Raw genomic sequence first — 14111 nt, 5'->3', positions numbered from 1 at the left:
AACACCAACTAAAACAGGCGAAGTGTATTTACCCTGTTTACCTCCATGTTACAGAGGCTCTTGAACACCAACGGTCTTTTAAACCTTATTCCTTGAATTAGTAAGAAATAACATGTTTTCTGACTATCAATAAACACAAGTTAGGAACTCAAATTCCACTGTATTCATTTGTTTGACACTTTCATATAGCTGGTGCTTAGCCTTTAAGTGTTTCAGTGGTTTCTAGCAAGCAGTTTACTATGTTCAAGAACACACTATTGTGGCTATCAAGCACATATTTAAAAAGATTACATCAAGTAGGCACGTCACAAATTTTAACTGAGACCTGTATGCAGCTCACATTCACAGATTCATCAACTGTTTTGAAGGTACTAAAACTGTTACATGGGCTGTGATCAACTGGATCCGGTTCATGATTATTTGCTTAAAGGAATGAGTATAATTTTATTTTAAAAAGAGCAAATTATTCACATTTTGCTTATGATCTGTGAATCATGACTTCAATCAAGTGATCATTTATTAATTCACTGTCTGTAACCGCTTATACAGTTCAGGGTCGTGTTGGGCCTGGAGCCCACCCAGAATCACTGGGCACAAGGTGGGAGCACATTGAGAATGGAGCATCAGTCCATCATGCAGATACTGAAAGAAAATGCTACACTCCTCAGAGACAGTCACCCTAGGTGAGGACCACCACCTGTTGTTTCACTGTGGTGCCCAAAAGTTGATTATTTGTCAAAAATATAAGAAACCTATTGGTGATTGTTTCTGAGAAATACTGTTGTGTTTCCAAGTGGGTTTTGTTAAAGGTATACTCTCAGAAAAATTGCCACTCTGGTGGTAGCTTTTTGCTGTTACTGTGGTGGTACCCTCAAGGGCACATACTATCCCTATTTCATTAGGGAACGTAACCGTACGATGTTGTGTTTTAATTGTAGAATTTAAAATTGTGTTTATTTCATAAGCTATTTCATTTCCAGAACAATATTTTGTTATTTTATTTTAAATCGTTTTATATAGAAATCCTACAAACATTCACCTCTCCTTCTGTAGTGTAATGTACATTTAGGAAATACAACTTTAAAGACACAATTTACACTTTTTTTTTTTTTTTTTTACCTTTAGTGACAATAATGTACCTCTACCATACCATTATATCCTGAGAGTTTAACTATGCAGTTTAACAGAATCTCAAAATGTCCTGTTAATCTGTTTTTTTTCTGTAGATTCGTTCTGCTTTACTCCACTCTCATTTAAGTGCATGTAAATGTACATTTTTTCCAAGGCATAATTTCTATTTGCCCAGAGGGAACACCACTGTTATTCTAATAACACTATCGCCATAACAACATATACATGGTTAAATGCAAGTGGAGGTGATACATTTTTTTTCTTCTATATTTCAACATGTAAACACAGTGCAACAGAACAACATTTGCAGCATTTTGATTAATTCCTGTCAAAGTTTAGGGTTAAAAAAAAAAGAGAGCAAAACTGTACCTCTAAAAAAGCAAAATATGTAGAACTCACAAACCACAAACATTCCTCATCATAAAACCGTATAAAATTTAGGGATGAACCATATAAAATCTACATATTAAGGTACATTCCTGTTTTTGGTCTTATGCCTTTTGGGGGTGGGGGTGGGGGTGGTAACTGTATATGATGGTTTTGCACCTTAAAACAAGGCAAGAAAACATTGATTCTGTAGGAAATTTAAAATTGCATTTTTGCACACTGCAATTCCAGTATAAGAAAGATAAATCTTTCAGCCATACTAAATGGGGGGAAAAGATTTATTTAACGACGAGAAACACTATGCATTCATGTCTTACCACGGTATGTCTTGGCACAGAGGTCCTGTTCATCCCCATACAATCTCCACTGCAGGCCCTCAGGCGGGGGTCTGATGCGTAGGTTCAGAGCAGCCGAGCTGTTGCGGTCAGTTGTCTGTGGTTTGGGATTGGGCAGGTAGGTGTTGAGAGACTCCAGGAACTTGCTGCAGCTCCAGATCCAGCGGACTCGAGGTGGTTCCCAGTCACAACGGAACATGCCCAGTGGAGAGCGGTCAGCCAAGCTGCTCAAGTTGCCCACGGTAACACCCAGGCAAAGGGAGGAGCCAAGATTAAAGAGACGGTTCCTGGTCACCCACTTCCACTGCTGAGTAGCATCATCACAGGACGAGGACGAGGAGAGATAAAGGGTGTGATCCCTAACACCCAAACAGCCCTGAGCACCCTCATGGTAAAAGGCAAAAGTGTCCGAGTCTATAGTGTGTGCTAAAAGAGACAAATGGGAGAGAGAGTGTCAGAATGTTTTCATTTTTTTTCTTTAATTTTTCTTCAATAGCATTGTATAACATTTCTTCATTGTTTTAGAACTTCATTGTGTACCCCCTTTTCAGCAAGAAATATAAAGAAAGATGCAGTTATTCTGTTTATTCTTACCACAGCAGCCATTGTGGAAAGGAGTAAATTGTTTTCACAGCAGTGTTTGCCCCTGGTTGCACTCAGTTGGTATCAGAAGATTTCACACACACAAGCCCACTCAACAGTTTGGGGGAAATGCAACATTATATTAAATACCAAACTTGAGATTTTATATATATATATATATATATATATATATATATATATATCAGATAGACAGAGAGAGAGAGAGAAAGAGGGAGTGAGAATACAGGTCAAAGGGAAGAATGAGAGATAGACAGAGAGTATAAAGTAAGAATGTAATTAATAGAGCAACTGTAGGAAACCAATAGCAAAAAGCTTTGATGTGGAAAAAGCAATATAATCAATATCTGTAATGAATACAGAATACTATATGGCAATGGGTTAAAATAGAAACACCTGAGTACAAAGTGAATACAGTGTTTCCACGTGGATTATTCAGTGCCTTGATTTCCAGGTGATCATTTGTCAGCATGTATCTGTGTGCGTGTGTGTGAGAGAGAGAGACCGAGAGAGTGTGAAAGAGTGTGAAAGAGAGAGAGAGAGAGAGAGAGAGAGAGAGAGAGAGAGAGAGAGAGAGAGAGAGAGAGAGAGTGTGTGTGTGTGTGTGAGAGAGAGAGAGAGAGGGGGAGTGTGAGAGAGAGTGTAAAAGACAGAGAGATAGACATTCGTTCATAAAGGCTACTGAGCTGTGACCTGATATGGCCTTCTCTCCACACTGGAAGATTCTGTGGTGAACGTTCAGCAAAGTTGTTGGACTTTATTCAAACAGCTTTTCTCAGACGCTCTTTCTGCTCTATTGCTCGACGGGTCTAGCTTCGCAACGCATCGTAATTCAACTGGCAAACCACATAAAATACATAACCTACTGAGTTCTTATAAAAACATCCAGGCTTAGAAAAACGCTTTGGGAAAGAGAAATTTGGCATCTTGTATAATACACATGAAAGCACACATCTATAATAAGCCGACGGCAATTTTCATCTACTTTACTTGGGGAACACACTTCTGAGCAGCAGCAACAGCATTTTAAATGTAGGAACAACAACCTGGAGTGTAATCTGAACCATGAAAGATCATTTATTTAACACCATAAAAAATGTAAAAAAAACAAAGAATAAAGAATGAAGGAGCTAGAGTTAGACAGAGAAGGCAGGAAAAGTTTAATCTGGAGCTAGATTTACTGAAGCCTGAGAGAGAGAGAGAGAGAGAGAGAGAGAGAGAGAGAGAGAGAGAGAGAGAGAGAGAGAGAGAGAGAGAGAGAGAGAGAGAGAGAGAGAGAGAGAGAGAGAGAGAGAGAGAGAGAGAAATAAAAGACAAAAAATAAACAAATAATAAGAAAGAATGTGTGAGAATTTGTCTTGGGGAGAAAGAAAAAAAATGAGTAAATACAAATGGAGAGCAAGGAATGAGAGAGAACGACAGTTGGGAGAAAAAGAAAAGATAAAAGCTGACGATGGATTGACAGAGTGAGAAAATAGAACGAGCAATGGTGAGAGCCAACACAGACAGTTTTCCCAAAAGTAAGTATGGCTTCCTCTCATCCCTCACTCCCTCTATTATTCCTTCTACTTGAGTGGTGTGACTTACAACTACGAAGCCCCCGAGAAGGTGAAAGAAGGTAGAACACAGTGTGTAAGACAGAAAAGGAACATGCCAAGTAGATGAAGATGAAGATGAAGATAAAAATGGTTGAGATTAAAGTGATGGAGGAAGAAGAAGCCTTAAAATTACAGAGATAGTATGAAAAAAAAGAAAAATATAAAACAAATAAAAAAGGGAGCAAGAATATTTATCATCCTGAATATAAACACCTTTGTTTTCATTTATCATAACTTATGTATATAGATTACATACATTTTATTCGACACAATAGTTTTAGTATTTATTTGTTTATTTATTTATTGATTTATTCATTCATTCATAAATAAAGGCTGAGAGAGAGAAAGTGTGTGACAGAGTAGCAAAAAACAGTGGTGAATGTGGCACGCGGATGGATAAAGGAGCACCAATCCAAAACCAAGCAGAGACTAACCCTGACCTCAGAGCCTAAAGAAAGAACATAAAAGTGGCTGGAAAACAAGAATAAACACTGTACGACAGTCTACAGTAAACTTATGACATGATCATACAGGGCAAATATGTTTTACAGTAACTAGAGTCTATGAATACATACTCTGCACAAAAACACATATGCCACAGATCTGTCAGTATAGACCAAGCTTTTAGTTACCTCCGCAAATTGCAGATTCAAGATGAGGATATCGTGCTAATCCTGCTCCATAGGTGATTAATACTGACTTATTTTTACTTGCAGATTACTTAAGGTGGAACTGGCTGTAAATTCGGGAGACCACTAACTGCAAGAGAGTAAACGCAGACAGAAACTGCCACAAAACTAAACAACTCGAGTTACAACTGAGTTTCTGTGGTAATTCAAACACTGAATAATGATAATAATAATAAAAAAGTTCAACTTCAGCCAAGTAGAGTTGATTCTTTCCTCAAATATACTGTTCCATATTTAAAAAACGTGGAGCTTCAGCACATAAACAAACCAGAGAGAACGACAGTTCCCCAGAAAGGGTTGCTTTAACAGAAAAAAGTGTGAAATTCAAAAGATCCACGGGGTGGACATTAATTATTGTACCTCAAACCACACTTATTACAAATGTGCAACTTTTTGTTAATGCTTCCGCATTTCATTCAAGGTAAGTGGACAGCACTGCTTCTTCACCCCCCCCCTCCCCCCACCCCCAATTTTACTGCAGAATGTAGGGAACAACCCGGTGACCTTTCAGTCTCAAGCCCACTTCTCTAACCATTAGGCCATGCCTACCCCTTTTATTATCTTAAACTTCTGTTTTATGAATTAACTTTATTTCAGTGGTTCCCAAACACCTTTCTGCAGTGCCCCCATTTTGTTGATGACTATATTTTTGAGCCCTCCCAGTCCAGCCCACATGTACATATTTTTGCTTCCAGACTAAAACTCTAAACAATCCCATCACCTTTACAGTGGAATTATTACAAGTGACATGCACTATGTATCTCTTTCATTTTCCTTGCTGCACCCTCTAGGGGGGCTACCCCCCATCCCACCCCAAATGTTACAAAATGCCGTTACTGCAGTGGATAGCTCAGAGTTGTAATTACAGTTGCCCTATTACAAAATGAAACTGTAATTTTAAAGTAAATATATTATATCTCCACCAGCAGGTTTATATTACCCAAACTTCTGGATAGTTCCTATTTTCTAAAGAAGAGAGAAAAGATGGATTAAATTTGATGATTATGTTTTTTCTTAATCTCTGTCTTCATAAATTATAATCTGTCACATATTTAAAAACTCTGCCTGGCTTTTTGGGCTCCAGTATCTTTGCTGGTATTCTAAAGGGATCCATTACTTCATGTACTTTTCATAAAATATATGTACTTATGAGAGTGGGGAGTTAAAGTCTGGGTAACATAAGTACACACTGAAATCAGCTACAGGCATCATCATCAACATCATGAGCTTGATGCCACAACTGATGATGATGATAATGATGATGATTGCTGTGGACCTGAAAATACTTTTCACATTCCTCAGACACAAAAAAGTCATAACAAGGACAAAAGCAGCCCACAGGTTGCTACTAATATCCCCTGCCTTGCTCTCTTGATTGTGAGTGAATGGTCTGGTCAGACTGTGGTCAGCTCACCCAGCCGCTGTCCTCAGAGCACACAAGGGGACTAACTGAACCACTAGCTGGGGTGAAGCTGTGACTCTCTAGATTATGCGGCTGTGTGTTTAGAGATATGTCTGGCACACACTGTGTGTGTGTGTGTGTGTGTGTGTGTGTGTGTGTGTGTGTGGCGTTTGTACTTGAGTGGGTGTAATCAGATATAATTACGGCCCTCCTCTGCACTCTCAACACTGCTTACTGCTATCCTGTGCCAGTAACAGAATTCTCTTATTCAGATTACAGCATGAAAAACAAAAGCAGCATTTATTTTGCTTTAACTTTAATTTGAGATTTTACTATTACTTAATGTAATAATCATAAACAGCAACATTTTCCTTCCTGTAATTCTGAGACAGACTCGGGGATATTATGCTTGGAAACAAAGCTAAATCTTTGTCATTAAAAAAACATTAAACACAAAACTACAATTTAGTGAAAGCTTTGGCTGTATAGTGTCATCAGTTTGGCAATGAATCTGGAATTTATCTTGTAATAATTAACAGCATCTCCCAAACTCTTCAGAGTAATTCTATGGTGTCTCCAGTTAGTTATAATTTATGGTCTCAAATTACAAAAGCTGAGACATGACAATGCTTTCCCCAAGAGACAAGTCTGAACGCTGACAGAGATCTGAAAATGTACAAAAAGGGAGCTGGCTTGTTGATATTATATCTACCTGACACACATAGCTTGTTTAACCAGCACAGCTCAACAGCTGAAAATACAGAACAATTTAATATAACACATTTTGAGATTGCCAATGAATTGGAAGCAGTAGGCAGACATTTTTCATTCGTGTGGAAAGGCAGGAAATCCTGTGCTTTTTTTCCCCAATGTGCTTGTTTCAGTGCAAGTGCTAAGGCCTGTGTTTGAAAACTAGTTACACGTTGCAAAGTCATAAATGTGTTCTAACTAGGACAAAGCCCTGGCAGTCGTGAATCTTTGGAAAAATCCAAACTGGAAAAAAAACTGAAGGATTACATGTTGAAAAAATTGAAACAGAAGTTTTGAACAAGGATGAATCTTTCCATGAGGTAATGATTCTGCATTTAATGAAACAAAATCTGTGACAGGCATGGAATATAGGACTCCTTCCATCTGTGTTTTCACCCTTCTTTCTTCTGCTGAACCCAATTCACCTCCTCTCAAGTCAGAATGCAAAGTCATGTGACCAAAGAGAGCACTGTGATTGGTGTAAGCCAGATACCCTTTATTACATCACAATAGGCGGAACGCCACCTTTATGACAGCGTTCTCGTAAGCTGCCTTGTAAACTTCAAAGGCTTTTTTCCCACTGCAGGCTGAGCAATTAGCCACAGACGGATGAAGAGAACGGACATTTTGCATTTGACTTCAAACCATCTTAATACTGACATGCTGAATCTGAGGGTGTTTCTGCATAGTATTGATAAAATGGAAATTCCAAATAGAAATGCACACATTTAGATGATGAAACCCCAGTGCAATTCTCTAGCAGAATCAAAGAGATATGTTGCACTGCAGGGCATTATTGCCTTCTGGCCTGATATAAACATACTATGCTACTACTTATAACTAAGTTGTTCTATATTCTTTATCGCAGGATAATTTCCCCACAAGCTGCATACGATTCATATTCATTTTTGCAGACTGAATTAAGCTAACATATGGTTACACAACTTGAGTCCCGGAGGGCTGGTGTCTAGAATAGTTTGGTGAGTTCCTGTTTAGTAAAAACACCAAAGTGCGCTAGACACTGGACCCCCTATATCTAACACATGAATTGCAGATGTAATTAATTAAATAAACTTAAAACTTAGTAGGATGTTTTATGAGATTACATATAAATGATATTTGATTTACAACTAAGTTTTGTTCCAATGCTAAAGGCCATTGGAGATACTGGATGATTGGATGGCCATATGAATCTCCACAGTGAGAGCGTGGGGTAAGTAAATGTGGGGTAAAAGGCAGTCTGAGAAGATCATTGTTTGGGAGCTTCAAGTCTGTTTTTACCATAACCTTCAAAGAGCTTTACTGAACCTACTGCAGTGCATCTGGTAGAGATGTCATGAATCTGAGACTAGCAAAAATGCTGGAGCAAATATCAGAGTTCTAAAATCTAAAAACACTTCTAAAATCATATAAGAACAAACATAATACATAATAAAAAATGAAACATGATAAAAACATCAGCCATATGTAGCCTACCATGAACATAATTACAGTAAGTAGCTAGTTAGCAACCTATTATTTTACATAGTTTGGTATGTTAATATTGTAAAGGCTCATTTATGCTCCCTTTACGTATGAAAAGGAATACACCTATTTGTGACTGTAACCGTTACTGCCCACAAACTTCAAGGCAAACATTTCTGACAACAAGAAACATGGTGATGCTGCAGGTAGTGGTCTGTGTACATTGAAACATAGATGACAAACTGACAACAAAATGTCTTTTGAGGCATTCAAGGGCTTGCTTCGCCAGGTGGCCCCCCACATCAAGCATGGGAACTCATACAGTGAGCTATTGGCTACATTGACCCCACATTTCCAGTGGTACTGCTCTGTTTTTACCTTCAGCAGCAAGCTTTCAGAAAATGTTCAAAATATGTATGAAATGTACACAGAGCACAGACAGGCGACACTGTATTTAATGGTGAAAAAATTAGCCTTACATGATGGTTATTGGGAGTTTTATACATTTATTTTCCCTGAAGGGCATGCTGAAGACATAAATACCCTTTTTTTGATTCATTTCTGCTTTGGATTAACCACATGCAAATGATGTCAGTGGCTCCCAATGGCAAGGCTTTAAAAAAAACTGAAGTCATCTGTTGCATCCCTATCTGTACCACAAATAATAACCTCATGATGATTTGCAGAAGTTAACACAATCTGTAAGAAACACAGAGAGAGATGCTAAGCTAATATAGTCATTGGGATTGCATTTTTATATTGTTACTACTATATTCAGAAAACAAAAGCAAACATGGTCTGTCTGTATTAGCCCATCTGGTCAATCAGGGGTTAGCAAGCGCTATCATGTTTACTGCCTTCCCTGCCACGCTGCCTCTCACATTTAGGGCAGCAGGTTTTAACATAGGGTCCAATTTAGCCTGCTGGAGAATCCTGTCATTTAGATAATTAGCCGTGTTCCTGGAACATCCCACAGCCATTAAAACTGTGTCAGTGCTGCTACAGTCAAACTCTCATTCCCAAAAATGATCACAATGTGTTGAATAATTAACATGTTTCACAGGCAAACAGCTATGTTTTAATCATAGATGAGCATTGTCTATTTATATCGTTATGCCTATTTTCTGATCTTTGCAAAACTTATGTAGAAGCACTAAACTTGACAGAGACACCATCATAATGTGTCAAAGACAATTCTGAACTCTGAGTACTGTTACAGACCAAGATATAAAATGAGTGTAAATACCAGGGAAAAAAAAATCATAACAAGCATGTTTGCAAGGCTGTCAGAGGTCCAGCATCTCAGTTGAGTGTGAACTTAGTCATCCATTATACTGTGGTCTTCTCATGTTCTGCTTCTGGACTACCAGTTCACTGAAGGTTTTATTATGACAGATGTTGGGGTAACGGGGTGGGGAGCAGAGTGTGAGACTGGAAAAGGATTGAGGGAAAAGGAGAGAGAAGAAAGAAAACAGAAGGCACAAGGCATAGAGGGTAGAGAGAAGTCAGGGTTTTATATAGATGATCCTTTTGTTCTGTAAACACAGAAATCCAACACACAGGAAATTCCGGCAGCTGTTTGTTTCTCCACTCCCTCTGCCTCAGCAAATGAGTGCTGATCAAGAATCAGTTTTCTTTAGTTGCATGACTGAGTCAATAGAGCTAAAAAGAGAACTGGTCCAGAGCTTTGGAATCAGAATATGGCCTCAGGTCTAACTCCCATAGTTTCCACTAATCATCAGGATAACAGCAACCCTTGTTGCCCTCTATCTTTACACGTTTATGAGGACTACAGCCTCGACATTAAACTAAAACTACTGAAATCTTCAGGACGTGCTTGTAAGTCGAAAGGCTTATGCAGAACTCCAAGAAGTTCCTGAAAATTAAGGAACTTCAAGCAATTAAAATGACTGTTGTTATTCCTTATTTTTATGAGTGGGTCTTTCAAGATTACATTACTTTTCAAGGTGACATTACATCAAACCAGCACTGTGATCTTATCATAACGAAATAGCCCATATTATACTATATTAGGCCTCTAGCAATCCTTGTTTAGAGGGAAATTGTGGCTTCTGAGATGTTTACACTAGAAGGTTCCTTTGGTACAATTTTAAGACAAGCAGACGCGTCCAAATCAAAATAAGTTACGCCAGGTTTTTGTGAGGCATTCTTTTAGCATAGACCACCTACACACAGCAGCCATATTTGATTTATTTTATGTCATTAGTTGTAGCTGGTTGCTGACAGAATCATGAACGGCAACAGTAACCACAGTGATTTAATGTAGGATTTCAATGTTCAACAATGACTGATAACAGACGTGTTGTGGTTGCAGGTAGGAAAAGCGTTGGATGGACCACATGTGAAGCTCTACTGGATTAGCGTAGGATATTTTACATCTTATCAGGTGTATAATTACTATAAAACCTGGAGTAGATGACTTGTCTTAACGAACATTTCTGTTAAAATTCTTGAAATACTATTTACATCCTAATAGCAATCAGTAAATAAAATGTGCTGATGACTTCATAAAAAGATTAATTTTCTATAGCAGCCACAGGCTCAGAACAATCACTTCACTCTGCTCAAACTAAATGACTGGATGGCTTACTTGCCCGTCTACTATACTACACCACCCCATGCATGTGCACTGCATGCGCGAAGACAAACGCTGCTAACAGCTGGAAGCCAAGAGGGGTGCAGCACAGCTAAGCAAAAATAAATAAATAATGAGGCTGGAGGTGAAGAAGGCTTCCAACAAAAAGGAGAGTCTGACTGAAGCCACAGCGCAAACAAGAGTACTATAGCTGCTGTAGAGAGCTGTAGCTGCTGGGTGCTTTCATACATGTGAATGAGACATGGGGTAGATTAATGATGTTTGAAGGGGAGCTATGGCTTTGGAAATAGGGTTGAATGTAAATGGTGGGCCTTTTTCGATGGATTCTTTCAAACACTGTCTTATACTTACTGTTTCACATATTCAAGCTTTATTAATTTACTTATATTAATTATTATATGCATGGAAGTGTTACTTAGGTTAAGTTCAGCATTTAGGCCCGCTTCATGTCAAATCTCTTAGCATCCTCTGTATTTCCCATAAATTGGGATATCATCCATCCATGTACACTGAAGAAACATCAGCTCATACATAATATTTATAACCAGAAGTTTGATACTGAAAATGAACTCGGTTAATTTAGTGAAAACGCCTTCAGGCTACTTTGAATTTGCAAACGTGTTGAAAAATGTAACATTAGCCTGAAAGCCTGAGGTAGCGCTGCTGCTTAAAGAACTGGCAACTTTAATACTTTCCGTGAACTACATTCTGTGACATTTTAGCTGGGTTTTCTGTGCGTCTCTCCACAGATATAAGCCTAAAATAGGAGTTGACAGTTGTTGACACAGAAGTGTACAATCATTGCGACTGTCTCCTGGATTTCCATGAGGGGAGCTAACATCAAGCACATTTTTTTTTTTTGGGGGGGGGGGGGGGGGGGGGATAACTACTATCATGGCTTTTTATTGTGCACAGTTCAGCAGAAGACTTAGGGCACAGCAAAAGCTCTCACAAAGCTGTGTTCCTTACGACATTAGACAACACTAACACAAAGTGCCATTAAGTGGCAAGAATTATTTTCTCTCTCTGTCTTTGGTTTTTCAATATATATCTCATATGTGTCATATACATACTTATATATACACACACACACACAAAGAATGGGAAGTCTGTTGCTACAGGCTCATTAGGTTAATTTATTTTAATTACAACTGCAAAAAAAATGCTGCTCCAATTGCTGTCACTTTGGAATGACTTCAGACAGTACTGCATGTGAAACAGTCATGCCAATGAAACCCATTAAAAAGAAATAGAAAAAAGAACCCTCTAGATCCCCTCCCCCTCCCCCTCCCCCTCCACATCTGGTTCTACTCAAAACTTTGGACTTTTCTTAAACATTCCGGAGCATCGCTGAAGCCTCACAGCCAACAACCAAGTGAAAGACAGTTTCGGAAAAACACAAAAACCACCTGAACCGTAAAGCGACACTTTTCAAGCGCATCAGCACAACAGAGGAAGATAGAAAGTGTACTTTTCTTACCTGAGAGCGCGGTCTCTGGGTGCAGACTCAAGAGACATAAATATAAAGTGCATCTGCAAAAGTGGAGGATGTTTTTTCGCGAGACTCTGCGCTTCTCCTGGCGAGGCATGTCTGCAGAGAGCGCCGAAAAGAAAAGACTGAAGAGTAGAGAGAGAGAGAGAGAGAGAAAATGGTGAGTGCGCTTTTTTTTTGGATTAGCGAACCCGTGCACCTCCTCGTCCACTGACTGAATGAGTGAACTGAATGAGCGAGAATCACAAACACTCGTGGCTGAACGAAGGCGGAGATCACAGTTTGATTGACAGCCATGACTCCCGGACTGAATCTCTGAAAAGAGCCCTTCGACTCCCGGAATATGGGAATCGACTCTGATTCTGTGCCAATAGTTCAATTTCTCAGATGTATATATGTTATACAGAATTAGAAAAACAGAAAACAAGAGCTTACGATTTACTTCTCTGAATAATGGGGCTGGGATGTGTAGGATACATTTCCAGGTTTATGGAATTCGCAATGCTCTTTTGTATTTTATCTATATAATCTTTAGGAAGAAAACACGGGTGAACTATAAATGTTTGTGCTGTAGAATAATGTATACTACATCTCGTACAAGTTTGGGCAAAATCGGACATCATTGTGTGGATTCGAGTCCCAAAACGGAATCGACTCTCGCTTCCCGAATGCCTGGATTCGATTCCCAACTCAACCGTGGAGTATTCAGTAGTGGTAGCAAGTACAGTTCACCAGAAGTTTGTGGAAGGCTAAAATTACCTTTCCAGAAGTGTGTCTTGGTACCAAATCACGGGTTTTCAATCTACGTCTGGGTATTTGTTTCTCAGTACTTTAGAGAGATTTAAAGAGAGTGTAAAGGAGATGAAGGGGTGTAAAGCTGTAGCTGAACTAGCATCAAATCAGGTGTTCCGTTAGCTTCAGGGTTTAGCTTCTCCTGCCCACGTCACCACCACAACTGAGAGGACAAAGCTACCGAAGCAACAGCGCAAAGATAACACGCCATTATCCCAGAGCTGTGCGAGTTCATCACATATTGTATGCATTTTCAGGGTGGAGGAAACGTAGTTCTCCGCAAAACACATTTGTTTTCCTCTTTGTGAGGTAAAGTAGTATGGCAGCCAGTAACCTCACTCAGTTAAGATTTTACTCAGACTCATATTATACGTTTATAAAAAGGTGCTTTGCAAAGACACTATGCCTCTCTGCTGATATCTGTCCACACCTAACTCATATTTAATTATCCAAGAAACAATTACATTATTATTACTTTTTTTTCCCTCCTGTTTTAGTTAGCGTTTTGTTTTGTTTTCTTCAAACGTAAGGTATATTTAAAAAAATCTGCCAGACGTCCCCAAAAGAAAAATGTTTCCTTCATCACTAGTATGGAAGCCAATGACAAACCACAGTAAAGGTAAAAGTCACACTTAATAGCAATTAAGCAGTGGGAAAACTAACTGTATTCTTTCCTCCAGAAAAGAAGCAAACACATTTTACTAGCCATCTGATTTTTTTAAACTCCCTGGTTCTGCTGAGTCCAGTCTGTTTTAGGTTTAAAAAAAAACAAAAACAAAAACAAAAAAACTGGGATTTAAAGGTTTTACAACCCATTTCAAACCACACAGCACTCCATGACTGTCACAAGCCAC

At 38.8% G+C, this 14111-nt stretch overlaps 1 protein-coding gene across 1 annotated transcript in view; it reads right to left on the bottom strand.

Annotated features, from left to right (window-relative positions):
• mrc2 (mannose receptor, C-type 2) overlaps positions 1 to 12594 on the bottom strand; it is a 40327-nt gene extending 27733 nt beyond the window's left edge. Inside the window, exons 1-2 of the mRNA XM_066641553.1 lie at positions 12454 to 12594; positions 1836 to 2279 (exon numbers count right to left, since the gene is read on the bottom strand). Of these exons, the coding sequence (XP_066497650.1) occupies positions 1836 to 2279; positions 12454 to 12562 (553 nt within the window). The 5' untranslated portion in view covers positions 12563 to 12594. The remainder of the gene's footprint in view (positions 1 to 1835; positions 2280 to 12453) is intronic.
• Between the last annotated feature and the right edge of the window lie 1517 nt (positions 12595 to 14111).

This window comes from Hoplias malabaricus, chromosome 13 (genome assembly GCF_029633855.1).
Source record: "Hoplias malabaricus isolate fHopMal1 chromosome 13, fHopMal1.hap1, whole genome shotgun sequence".
In the NCBI taxonomy this organism is placed as follows: Eukaryota; Metazoa; Chordata; class Actinopteri; order Characiformes; family Erythrinidae; genus Hoplias; species Hoplias malabaricus.
This window is presented reverse-complemented; position numbering and strand designations above follow the sequence as displayed.